The 13,715-nt window shown below is 37.4% G+C and overlaps 1 protein-coding gene across 1 annotated transcript in view; it reads left to right on the top strand.

The window, feature by feature from the left end:
- The window catches only part of ELAPOR2 (endosome-lysosome associated apoptosis and autophagy regulator family member 2), a 160,887-nt gene that overhangs the window by 94,027 nt on the left and 53,145 nt on the right, over nucleotides 1-13,715 (top strand). The window contains exons 4-8 of the mRNA XM_016218812.2: nucleotides 1,434-1,581; nucleotides 4,564-4,650; nucleotides 6,352-6,457; nucleotides 7,728-7,880; nucleotides 8,478-8,566. Coding sequence (XP_016074298.2) covers nucleotides 1,434-1,581; nucleotides 4,564-4,650; nucleotides 6,352-6,457; nucleotides 7,728-7,880; nucleotides 8,478-8,566 — 583 coding nt within the window. The remainder of the gene's footprint in view (nucleotides 1-1,433; nucleotides 1,582-4,563; nucleotides 4,651-6,351; nucleotides 6,458-7,727; nucleotides 7,881-8,477; nucleotides 8,567-13,715) is intronic.

Here is a 13,715-nt window from a genome sequence, read left to right as displayed (position 1 = left end):
ATAAGGTTGTATTGGAACACAACAGCGCTCATTTATTTATGCATTGTCTACAGCTGCTTTGGAGTTACAGTGGCAGAGTTAATTAAATATCCCAAGAGAGACCAGATTGCCTGCAAGCCAAAAATATTTACTCTTGGCCCTTTATGAAAAAGTTTGCTGATACTTGCCCTAGGGCATGGCCTCTATAAGGTGTGTCAGTTCTGGAATCTGAAGTGGATGCCCAATAAGTTTATCAAGGTTTTTCTTCCCTGGCCGGTTTGGGGTTCCAATGACTCCCATTAAAGTGACTGCTCTGGTTATGTCTCAGCTTTGCAGTGGCTGCTAGGACTGCACACTCCAGCCCCAAGCTTAGGACCTACAGAGAAACTCCATACAAATTTCTAGAGCCCCTATTTTCTCTGATTCTCATGTCTATAAATTCCAGCTTTTTCAGCTGCCCCAACCACTTATGTCTGCTCCCCAGCTCAGTGATAACACTGTGCTGTGCTTGTGTGCCATTTCCTGGTGTCATGGTTTGGGAAGTGTCCTGAGGAATGAGGCCAAGGTCAATTTGGGCTTTATCTCATGTTTTGCCACTCTCAGGAATCTCAGTCCTGCACTGTCTGTTGTCAGTGCCTGAAAATGTCTCATATATTTTGTTTAGTTTAATGGATGGTTAAAGAGAAAGGGCAAATCCAGTACCAGTTTTGAGAGGTAGAAGTCTCAGACTTTCATACAGATTATTTTTGTTAGAAAATAAGAAAACAATTTGCCAAAATCTTACTCTTATTATCTAAATAAAAAGTTAAATCTGAAAATAAGATTGTAAGTTGTGCTATCATAGAGTTTGGATGGAATTTTTTTTGCTCCCAAATTCAACACTCCACGTTATTGGTTAATTCTAAGAATTAACTTATGGTTAGATGTATAACCCAAATTTCGTTCACCAGTGTATTGTCTTAATTTTTCGTCTTGTTTTTTAGATAACAATTCCAGACTTTTACTTCATTATATACTATAAAACTGTGATACATATTGTATTTACGCTCATTTTAAATGGTTTTTTTCTAGGACTATTTTTCTCTCATATCAAGGAAACTTTCACCCCTTGCCATATGTATGTGTTAATAAATAAAATTTCAGATGTTGTTTAACAGAATAATTCCACCACCCAAGACTAGCAGAATTAGTGATTGTCTCTTTAGTGATCAAATTTTTGGTGAAAAATAGCAGTTTCATAGCAAATTGATCTCACCAAGGTTTAGGAAGCCATGTACCATAAGAAATGAACCTTTTCCCGGTAATGGTGTTGGCTTTTGAGTTCCAGAAAAGCTCCCGGTCTTCCCTGCTGTGCCCTGCGGATGGAACTACTGTTGAACCTGAGTTACATAACTTGTGAAGAGAAGAGGCTTTTGAAATCTGACATAAAATGCCTCTTGGTTTTGTTTCCACAGCTCCTCTTGGATCCCTCGTGGAAATTACATAGAGTCCAATCGTGACGACTGCACCGTATCTTTGATCTATGCCGTGCACCTTAAGAAGTCGGGTAATGTCTTCTTTGAGTACCAGTACGTCGACAACAACATCTTCTTTGAGTTCTTTGTAAGGCCTTTTATATTCTGAAATTTACTTTTTAAGGGACGTTCATGTAAAATTTACCTTAATCTGTTGTTTCCATTACACTTACGCCTCCTCAGTTTTTGTGTGTGTTAACTGAAACTTTTGGTACGAAAAGACAGCTTTACTTTTTCTATAATATTTTATTTTCTGGTGAATACTGTTTCCTTCCCTCTGAGCTCTTGCCTTGTAGATTATCACTGGGCTTGTGTTACTTTTGGTTATGATGATTAGATGACCATTTGGTGTAGACTTTTTGTGGGACAAATATTTTCTCCAAGGTTCATTTTAAATTGTCATTTTTGTAGCTACAGATGCTGTTTTGTTAAAAATGCCTTCACCAATTTAATTTTTCTTTAAAAAGGTTTTGTTTCTCTCTGCAATTTTAAATATTTGAATTATTTAACTGTATTCATGGGCAAAATTTCAAAAGTAGAAGTGCTGTATGTTTCTGATTCTGTCAGTTTTGTACAATCTAAAGGACTTAATGGGTAGGATAGTCGATGCTTCTGGAAAGAGATTAAATAGCATTATAGAATAAAAAATAAAATAATAATCTAACCGAATAGGCTGTTACCTCTAAAATTATTTAACTATTTTATATAAACTAGCTAATCTAGCGAATGTTTTTGTGGCTGTGACAAAATGTTTGAGAAAATGTTTTCTAATTAACTTCTCATACTAAAAAAAGTGTGTGTTGTGCAAGTAACAGGCAGAATATCTTGTAAAATGTTTCTGTGACACAGATATCAGGAGGAAGTGTACTAGCAATTTTAAAACAAATGTATATTGCCCTTGATAATGGAAATTTCTAAGTCAAAAGTTTGGTAGGAAGAGATATTTTTTATTAAACTATGAACTTAGATTTGAAGTCAAGAGATTCTGGCTCTAGTCCCATCTCTGCAATTGCTAGCTGTGTGTTTTGGGACATTTAAGATAACTTTTCAGCCCTCAGCATTCCCTTTTGTAAAGTGGATTGTGTGACAAGACCTTTTAAGGAGCCTTCCTAGCTCTAATATCCTCTGATGAGTTTGAGTTGTTAGGCAACATTCAAACAGATTTGCCTTTTAAGCTGCATTTTGTTTGCAAAACACTTCTCAGAGTGAATGATTACCTATTTTCTGGGACAGTTTTGCAATATTACTAAAATGAAACTAAAGTTAAGAAGCAGGGTAATTATATAATTGTTTGAATAAGCATTTAGTTTTACATTGCCCGGCAAGTGCTTTGAGAGTTGTCAATAAAAGGTCCTTCAGAGGCAGGATGTTTCATTACTTCCTTTAAATAATGCCCTTTTTGTTCTGGTTGTAGACTGGAAAGGGATGGCAAGTTCATGTTCCTCCTTTCATTGATATTTCAGCTTCATAGGTTGCAATTTATTGACTCAGAGGGTCAATGCCTCATGGTCATCCTGCTAAGGGTTAGTGGAAAGGAAATAAATGTCTGAGAACTGAAAGATGCAGTTGTACCTGTGGACATGACATACTTTGAAGCAATAAAGTGTTTAATTTTATTTTTTTAAAAATGCTTTTATTGATTTTAGAGAGAGAAGAAGGGAGAAGGAGAGAGAGGAAAACATAGATCAGCTGCCTCCTGCAAGCCCCCCACCAGGGATTGAGCCCAAAACCCAGGCATGTACCCTGACTGGGAATAGAACCGGTGACCTCTAGATGCATAGGATGATACTCAACCCACTGAGCCACACTGGCCAGGGCTAAAGTATTCAATTTTAGAACTGTGTAGGACTTTCATGTAGCCCCACCCCCCTTTTAAAATAGTGAAACTGAAACCTAGAAAGAATAAGCGATTGGACCAAGGTTATACCATTGCTAGTTACCTTCAGAATGAGTAACAGAACTCAGATCTCTAGAATGTCAGTCATGATGACACGTGATGTCTGATTCTGGCTGAAAAAAGGCTGTCAGCTTATCCAAACACTGACCACCAAAGGTATATTCAGGGTCCATATCTGTTTTAGAATGGCTTAACACTTACATTAAAATCACCATTATGCTTATAAGTAGGATACTTAAATTCAGGTAAAGCCAGTCTCCTCAGTAGTGGAAATTCTCTGGTATTTGGATGGCGAAAGGACCTATTTTCTAGTTAGTAGGTCTTTAGTAAACTTATGTGATGGAGAACATGTTCTGTTGTTTGCAGACTGGTCAAGAGGAGGTGTGAAGTGCCAAAATGAGTTAGAAAAGAAAGAAATAGCCATTTGGGTAGAAGTAGAATAGGTGATGAGAACCTATTTTAACCCTACTCTCTTGCTGACTGTTGTGCAATACTATAAAGATGGCCTAACTTCTGGTGTTTCTGTCTTCATAGGCCTGGAAAAATAGTGTCCCAAACCTTAGGCCTTTTGGAGGAACTTTCTGGAAAGTACAAAGTGTTTGGTGCTAAATATATTAGCTGTAGTCATTTGAATTGGTGTGGCAAATGATTAACATTTACCCCAAATAAAAATTTGGGACTTTGACTGTAGCCACTTACCTATACATTTGAATTAAGTCCTGGGGAATTAAAACCAAAGCAGACTTTGTTTATTGATTGATTTAAGAGTTTACTGCCCCAAATATTGTAAAAATAAACTGTATTTTTATACCATTGGGCCTGCATGGTGAATGCAAGCTTTCAAAACAATTTTGTAAGATTTTTGCAATGACTTTTTTTATGTGAATTTTCAGTATTAACTGCTCTCTCCTTTCCCTTCTCCACTCCCCTCACTACTTCTTAGCAAGCTAGCCTTTTAAGTTAATGACAATGGCTTACCAAGAACTACTCACTCATATGCAGTTGTCACTTAGGCTTCAGAGGTCTTGATGTGTTTACTTGAGAATTATTCATGGACATTGTTTAATGTATGTATTGAAAGAAGTTCTTACAGCCTGTCCTGTGCTGGGTAACACGTTTAATTAAAACCATTATTCAAGAAGATATACTGGGGCTGTTGTGTTTATTCCACAGATTCAAAACGATCAGTGCCAGGAGATGGATACCACCATGGACAAGTGGGTCCGACTCACAGACAATGGAGAATGGGGCTCTCATTCTGTAAGCCTCCCTTTGTTCTTCTGTCCTACCAACAACCCCACGCTTCTCCTTCCCTTTTCCAGCCTTTCTTAAAAGTTTATTTTAAAAGAGAAAAGATTTCAAAATTGTTTATTAATTTAGACAATTTGCAGTTAGAGATGAGGTTTCATGGACTCAGTTTCTTTCTAGGTATTTTTCCTGACCTTTCTCTTTATCCGTAGGCTCTTTCCTTTCTCTTCCCCATCATACTCCAACATTCCTCCTTTTCAAAGGGAACATTAACAAGAAATAAGGCTAATCAAACTAATATACAAAACCTCTGCGAATGTAAGCTTACAGATGTGCCTGTAACATGGGGGAGAATCCATGGCTCTTGGCATTGGAAGGATCCTTGAGTTCCTTTCATCCAGCTTTCTCTGCAGTCTCCCCAATAGGTGATTTTTCAAGTTTGTCTTGTTGGGCACTGTGTTGACTCTATTGTTAGGTAGCTCTGATTACCACAAAATTTAACCATATTTGGAACCTACTTCCTATCTATCTATTTGACCAATTGGTCAAAGTTTTATGCCCTTTGAAAAATGCCTTCCCATTGAGTAAAGTAACTGCCTAATTCTCCACACAGTAACTGTAAATGCCCGAAGGCAAATATCAGGTAACACAGTCAGTGCATCTGCTATTATTTGAGGACTATGCCTTTTGGGTGACACATGTATTTAAAATAAAATTCTGCCTTACAGTAGCTGTGTTTCTTTAGGCACCTGGCTTAATCTCTTTGAGTTTGTTTTTTTCATGTAAGAAGTAAGACCACTATAGGGTTAAATGAGGTGATACATGGGAAGGGCCTATGCGGTGCCCGCAATGTAGATTGAGCTCTATTTCAGTAAGTGACCATCCAGGTGCTCCATCTTGGAGTGATTAATACAGTGTACCTTCCCGAGTATTTTTTGATCTCTATGCCTGGAAGTGACATTCCTACCACTTAAGATCTCTTTGCCTAAGCATTCAATCTGCTGGACTTTGAATATTTCTAACCCTTGACAAGAAATATGCTTTCTTTACTTATAAAGACTTCATACAAGACAAAAGTGCTTAATGCGTAGCTTCTCTGAATCTCAGGCAAGAGAAGTGGTTGGATATGTTTTAAGTTTATACAGCTTGAATTTATTTACTTGAATAGATATAGTATTATTTAAGTTCTAGAGTTACAGACTTAAATTAGGTTATTCTATAAGAACAATCCTATTTTCTCTTGTTGCTGTTGCAGTATTGTTTATTAAATAAGTTCAAAAAGAAGCAAACTCATTCTGTTGCCTTTTTGTTCTCAGAGCTCAAAGTCTAATGAATAGTGGCATCCAATAAATATGTAATTGGGTTGAGTGCCTTTCACTCTCTAAAATGAATCTCTTAAATATAAACCAAGCCTTCACACGAATGGTTTCAAAATAATTGTACCTTTTTCTTTAGACTTGACGAATTTTCTTTTTCTTCTTTATTACTATATATTTTTGGATTGGCAAAGTAATTTTTTAATTTTCATTTCTTTTAAGAAAATTTGAACTTCAGCAGAGCTTAGATCTGAATTAACAGTAGACAAATTTGTGGATTCCAAATTAATGGTGTCTCATTATAATGCAAAGAAAAATGTATGAGAGATTAGCTTTCAGGTATGGTTGGATGTAACATGGCTTTTCTGACATGAGTGTCCTGCGTTTTTCTTTACAGGTAATGCTAAAATCCGGCACAAACATATTATACTGGAGAACTACAGGCATCCTTATGGGTTCTAAGGCAGTCAAGCCAGTGTTGGTAAAAAATATCACAATTGAAGGTATTTCACAGCAGTCTGTTTTAGTAATCACCTATCATATTTTATATTTAGTTAAAATATTGATTGAATTGTTGGTTTGGCTGGCTTATGGCTTAAGGGTTTATGGAACAGGAATTAATGTGCTTGGTATCATACAGGTCTAGAGGTCCTGGTTTTATTCCTGGCAAGTTGACTGCTTTTTGTTTGTTTTTGTTTTTTGTACCCTTAAACTGAATTATTTAATCTGTGTGAAAAAATAAACATGATGGCAGTTTTAGGCATCTTTAAATAAAAGAAAAATGTCTCTGTTAATAAGAGCCTATCATACATTTGAGAAATGTCTATTGTCAGTCATTGAGCTTACTCAGGCCACTGCTATATCCATAAAAATAACAGTAAAATAAACATCTCCACCTGACTGTCTCCCAAACCTCTTGTGTTTCTTCTGAACCAGCTGGGCCTTTGTGGCCCAGGAGAGTGGTCAGTAAAGCCTGGCCTGGTTCATTCTCAGGGCTAGTTATAATCCTTTATTAAAGTTTGGCTTGTGTGTGTGTGTGTTTTATGTTTTTATTGATTACAGAGCAAGGATGGGAGAGAGAGATAGAAACATCAATGATGAGAGAGAATCATTGATCGGCCGCCTCCTGCACACCCCCTACTGGGGATCGAGCCCGCAACCTGGGCATGTGCCCTGATTGAACCGTGACCTCCTGGTTCATCGGTCGATGATTAACCACTGAGCAACACTGGCTTGGCAAAGTTTGGCTTGTGTTTTAATATTTTTGAAGTATACTTGTTCCTGTGATGCTAACTCATTAGTCTTAGGGACACCTGCTGGCAAAGGCTGGAATTACAAACCAGAAGAAAAGCCCTTTCTGGGGTCCGTCTCGCTTGTGACTTAGCAAACAGCAGATAAACTGGGAACAAACAGGTAGCCGCAGAGATCAGGGAATGGTAGCTTATAGAATTGGAAGCGACCTTAGAGTTCATCCCACTTCTGCGTTTGTGGAGTTGTCTTTTGACAACTGAGTTTATGCATTTACTATACCTCCAACAAATGTCAATCTCTTGCTTAAGTGTTTGCTCTGCTTACTGTGTTTGATTCGGTATCTATCCCAGTTCCTTGCATGTAGCAAACACTTTCTTGGTGTTGAATTAATGAGATAAAGGATTTAGGCTGAGCTTACTGTCAGTAATTCTCTCTCACTTCTGGTAGAAGCTGCAAGAAGGCTCTGGTTTGTTATTGCTGCTGGGTCGTCCCTCCCACACTCTGTCTGTCATTACCCCACAGGAGTGGCTTACACATCAGAGTGCTTCCCGTGCAAGCCAGGCACCTTCAGCAACAAGCCAGGTTCGTTCAACTGTCAGGTGTGTCCCAGAAACACCTACTCTGAGAAAGGAGCCAAGGAATGCATAAAGTGTGCAGAGGACTCCCAATTTTCAGGTAGGTCTAATCTTTGCCAGTTATACTGTTTGTCCTTTCCTTTTAAAATTTACATTTGTCGAGTATATCGTCCTAAGCCAGAAGTCACACATAAGTGGGACAGGAACAGTGGACCAGACACCAAAGTGCTGAAGTGAATCAGCATTACACGGATAAAATTTACTTCTTTTATCCCATTCTGCATGACTTTTCCTTTTCTCTGTAATGTTTTCAGCTTTATACCCCACAGGTAACTGTTTTAGATGTGTTTATACTGATCTAAATTTCTGTTGTATTTTTAGATGATTTGTGGACATAGAGATATATTTAGAAACTTTTAATTTGCTCCAAACTTACAATTTTAATGATAATAGAATAAATCTAATGTCTTCTTGGGAAAACTATGATATGTCCCAGATGTGTCATGGAAACACTGCGCTAGTGAAAATAAAAATGTAAGCCTTTATCTTCTTTAGGCCTAGCTAGTTCTACCTAAATTCCCCTGCTAAGGTTATTTTTTCTTTTTAGTTGTCTTTTTTTGGTTTTGGTTTGGTTTTTGCCCTTTCTTACAGTCACAAAGGAATTGACTCATTTCTGAGATGCATTTTTGTGTTGTAGAGGAAGGATCCAGTGAGTGTATGGAGCGCCCTCCCTGTACCACAAAAGACTATTTTCAGATCCACACTCCATGTGATGAAGATGGAAAGGTATTGGTGGTGTTCGGTGAATTCCATTTCATATTTATTCAGCTGTCTTCCCAATTTGAGCAGACTCTAGTTTGTTGATGAGAGAGGTGAATGAGCTGATTTATAACATATGTCTGTAAAGTCGTACAGAGGAAATTTAATAATTGATATTCTGAAGCCCGCCTTCCTGGCTTTGATTTTCCAATCCACTAATTAGTGCTGTGGGCAAGTTATTTGCTGTCTCTAAGTCTCAGTTTTTTCATTAGCGAATTAGGGATAATATCTGGACTTGTTTCATAAGACTGCTATGAGAATATGAGATAGTCAATGCAAGGATCTTAGGCACAGTGCCTGGCACACATTGAGTGCTCAATAAATTACTGCTATTTTTAATAGTTATATGCTTTGAAATAATAATATCAGGAGAAGCACATCCTTAAAATGTGTCCTGTGACCACAGGATGGAAATACAGTAAGTCCTTACTTAACATTATGATAGGTTTTGAGACTTGAAGTGAATTGCTGTATAACAAAACCAGTTTTACTCTAGGCTAATTGATAAAAACCAGAGTTAAGCTCCTGTAGTATGTCAACAGTGTTATAATGAAACCACAAAGGATGTTGAATGAAACAACTTTATTTGGGGACCTGTTGTATCCTGTAACTTCTCTTTAATTATTTGGTTTCTCAGTAGGTTTTGTCAATCAAAAAGCCGGGCAGCCATTGGCTAATTTAGTCCTCGCAGATTACTGTGTAATTGCATTTAGAAAATGCAAAGTAATTACCATATAAACGACAAGGAGCCAGAGGAAAAATGCACACAGGAACCCTGCAGCTGACCTGCCATTCTCTTAATTAAAAAGTGCCCGCCTATACTAGCCTATTCAGTAGGAGAAGTGGAGATGAAAGTGGCTACGATGCAGCATTCTTTCTGTATGTTTGCATCTTCTAAATCATGACATTTAATTTCTTGACCTAGTTTGGAAAATACACGTAGATGTCAGGATTGCTTTATTTTCTTAATTTTTTAATCTTGAGGTCCTAATCTATAACTTTTATACTTATATGGTTATTGTTCTTACCTTTAGTCCTTAAGTTTTTTTTTTAAGGAATTTACTTTTGAATTCTTAAGACCAAGTCCATTCTAGTATTTACAGTAGAGCAAATGCTTACTAACTTGGAATAATTTGAAGGAAGGCCAGTTTAAATTGGTAGGAAATTTCAGTGATTAGAGGTACTTCTATTATTTTAATAAGAACAGTAATTCAAATGAACAGCTCTTAGATGACAAGGAGTTATGAAATAAGATCTTGATGGCCCTACACTGATGGCCAAGAAAGAAAGACTTTTATTTAGAAAATACATAGAGAGAGCCACTAAAGTGGGTTGAAAGTAATTCAGAATAATGTTTCTTTCGTTAAGCTTTTCTTAGTTAAACTTGCCTTATTAATAAGTAAAGCCAATTAAATTTAGTTTATTCTATATAATAATCATTAGTTCAGCATTACTGAAGCTTAAATGAGTGAGATCTAAAATACAAATGAATCTTGTTTTTCTCTACAATAAAAATATTCAGAAGTCATATATTATGTCAATGAGTGATGTGACAAAATCTACTTGACCTAGGCTTAAAGGAAGTAAGGCCATATATTAAGTGTAGAATGCACAGAATACACACACAGTCACATACTTATACATATACACTCATATATGTGCCCATGTGTTCACCCACAGGTGTGCTGTGTACACATATACACGAATCATGTTTTTCTGTTGATCTGGACATGTTCTCAGTATAGAACAAAACAATGGACTAGCATTCCATAAACTCAGTGATCCTTTAAAAAGTCATTTGTGACTTACTTCAAGAAAAATGTTTCTAGCTTAAGTAATAAACAGAAGCAATGGAAACTTAATTCAATAACATATAGTGAAAAGATTAGCATGTGAATTTGAATGTTTTCTGATTTTGTTGGCTGCAACATTTTCATTTTTTTCTGGCTTCACCTTATTTAAAAGTATTTTGCTCTTTTTTTTTTTTTTTTTTTTAAATCCTCACTCAAGGATATGTTTATTGATTTGAGAGAGAGAGGGAAACATTCACCAGTTGCCTCCCATATGTGCCCCCACTGGGGACAGAACCCACAGCCTAGGTATATGCCCTGACCAGAATTGACCCTGCAACCTTTTAGTGTATGGGAGGATGCGCCAATCAAGTGAGCCACCTGGCCAGGGTAATACAGTGTTTTATTCCTGTTTGAAATACCCTGGTGATTTGCTGGTGGTTTAGTGATGTTTCCCAGGTTGTTCAAGGACTGTGTTTTGGCTCTTTTTGTTCAGTCATACTCTCTTTGATCTTATTTTCCCCTAGCTTAGAAAGGATCATCCAGGGAAGGGGCTGTTGTGATATACAGACTTTGAACATTATAATTTATATGACACAGAAATGTTACGAGTTTCTGTGTTCATCTTGAAGCTTAGATATTTGATTGCTTCCTTCCTATAAGGATCGTTTTCCTGGAAAATCTTAACTGTAAACTGGAAGTATTCTAATCCTGATTGAGAGACTCTCATCAACATAATGAAAAATGTGGAATGCCTACTCATTATTTCACTTACTCAGTGATTTTACTGAGCGCTGGTTATATGCAATGTGCTGGGTGGTGAGGGCAGAGCTTAGCATAGGCAGAGAAAAACATAAATGTCTGCACAGAGTAGAGCAGTTGTCCTCAAAATTTAGTCACCTAGAGGTTTCTGTCTCAAATATTCTACTTCAGTAGATCTAGGGCTGGGTCTGAGAATTTACATTTCTAAGGAGTTCCCAAATAATTGTGATTCTACTGGTCTAGGAGCTCAGCAATATAAGGACCACTGGTCTAGGCTTTATAGGAAAAGATAGTCAATCAAAAAAAAAAAAAAAAGAATTATTATTTCCAACTGTGATTAGTGCTGGAGCAGAGAAGTCTGAGTTTTATGGGGATCTGACTTAGTCTGGGGAGGCTTCAGAGCTGTATAAAACCTAGGCAAGAGCAAGGAGAGAGCATTTCTGGAAGAGGGAGCAGGATGGGGAGGACCCGATGTGGGAGGGACGTGGTGAGTCTGAAGAACTACAGGGATATGGTTGTGGCTATGGGTAGGAAGTTGCTTTAGATGCAAATAATGTCACAGGCTAGTGCTAGAACTGGCGTGGTTTCATAGAGGTGGGCTAACTTTTTGTGTATGCTTTGTTTTCAAAGAATTGCTTAGAGCTTGCTTTTTACATACCTTGAGGTACATCCATATGGCTGTATACAAACACATGCACAGATTCAGTGCTTGAGATTTGAGCTCAAAAGAATGTTGATTGATGGTAATGGGCAAGTATTCATCAAGAGGAGGCATCTTTTAATGTTAGCAAGATATTTGTTCGGGAGTCAGCGACTTATAGAAAAGGCGAAAAGTTTTATTTATTTTGGGTGCTACAACTAAACAAAGTGACCTAGTTTTGGTCTGTTTTATCTCAGGGTAAAATACGATGTTTTTTTTGCCCCAGGTGTGGCATGTAATGCACATGTTTCCTTGTAACGGTGGCAGCACTAGGTGTCAGCTTTGTTTCTGCACTTGGGGATAATTATAAAATTCTGTTAACCATTTTTTTTCTTTTTCTTTTTTTTAAGGTGATTTTATGTATTTATTTTTTTGTGGAAATCAGCCTTAATTTTTTTTTTTTTTTGGACAGTTGTTAATCTGGATAAGAATTTTGTCTTTTTATTTTTTAAAATTTATTTTATTTTTTCCATCATCATCATCATTTATGCTCTCTATACTCTCTTCCACCCTCCCCTCCAATCACATCACACTGTTATTGATGTCCATGAGTTTTCTCTTTTTTAAATCTTTTTTTTTGCTCAATCTCTTCACCCCGCCCCCCCCCCGCCCCCCCCAAGCTGTCTGCTTGCTGTCTTTCTAATATATTTTTCAGAATTGGGGTGTGGGGAGGCGGGCAGGAGTCTCTTGACTCATGAGACGGAGAAGTCAGTACAGAGTAAATGATTTTGTCAAGACTTTCTCTTGCTTTTCTCACTGATATTCTTGGCTCATTTGATATCCTTCTCAGGCAGGCTCTTTCCTGTGAAAGCCACTTATCCTCACAGCTTTTGCTTGTAGGAGCACAGACCAAAGTTTCAGAAAAGGCTCTGATTGGCCCTGCTTGAATCCCAAGCCCATCTCAGATGAACTATTCATTCCAGGAGTGTGGTCTAATCTTGTTGGACAGCTTAGTTCACCTGCTAATTTTTGAGGCTGGGGAGGCCAGACCATGTACTTCTAGTTTCTTTCAGCATCACACATGTCAGTTCTTTAGGAGAAATGGATGGTAGTGTCTGTTACTACAGTAAAAAGAGAGTGAGTCCATGCAGGTTCACAGAATGCACTCTTTAAAAAATTAATTTAAAATTTTATTTTTCACTTATAATTGACATTCAATATTATTTTATATTAGCTTCAGGAATACAGCATAGTGGTTAGATAGATATATATTTACAAAGTGATTTCCCTCCCCCATCATACTTCAAATACCCACCTGGCACCATGCATAGCTATTACAATATTATTGACTATATTCTGTACGCTGTACTTTACATCCCCAGGACTATTCCATAACTACCAATTTGTACTTCTTAATCCCTTTACCTTTTTCACCCAGCCCCCAAGCCCCCATCCTATCTAGCAACTATCAATTTTTCTGCATCTATGAGTCTTTTTCTATTTTGTTTTTTCGTTTATTCTTTAGATTCCACAGATAAGCAAAATCACATAGTATTTGTCTTTCCTTGTCCGATGCACCGCACCCAGCACAGTACCCTCCAGTTTCATTCATGTTGTCACAAATGGTAAGAGTTCATTCATTTTTTATGGCCGAGTAATATTCCATTGTATATATGTACCACCACTTCTCCATTCATTTGTCTGTTGATGGGCACTTGGGTTGCCTCCATATTCTGACCAGTGCAAATAATGCTGCAGTGAACATAGGGGTGCACAAATCCCCTTGGATCAGTGTGTTGTGTGTCTTTGATATATAACCAGAAGTCGAATCACTGGGCCACAAGGGAGTTCTGTCCTTAATTATATGAGGACCCTCCACACTGCTTCACAGTGGCTGTAGGAATCCTTTACTCCCACCAACAGT

The sequence above is a fragment of the Miniopterus natalensis genome, chromosome 10, assembly GCF_054644295.1.
Source record: "Miniopterus natalensis isolate mMinNat1 chromosome 10, mMinNat1.hap1, whole genome shotgun sequence".
In the NCBI taxonomy this organism is placed as follows: Eukaryota; Metazoa; Chordata; class Mammalia; order Chiroptera; family Miniopteridae; genus Miniopterus; species Miniopterus natalensis.
The sequence above is the reverse complement of the archived record's forward strand: the minus strand, read 5'-3'. Positions and strand labels throughout refer to the sequence as shown.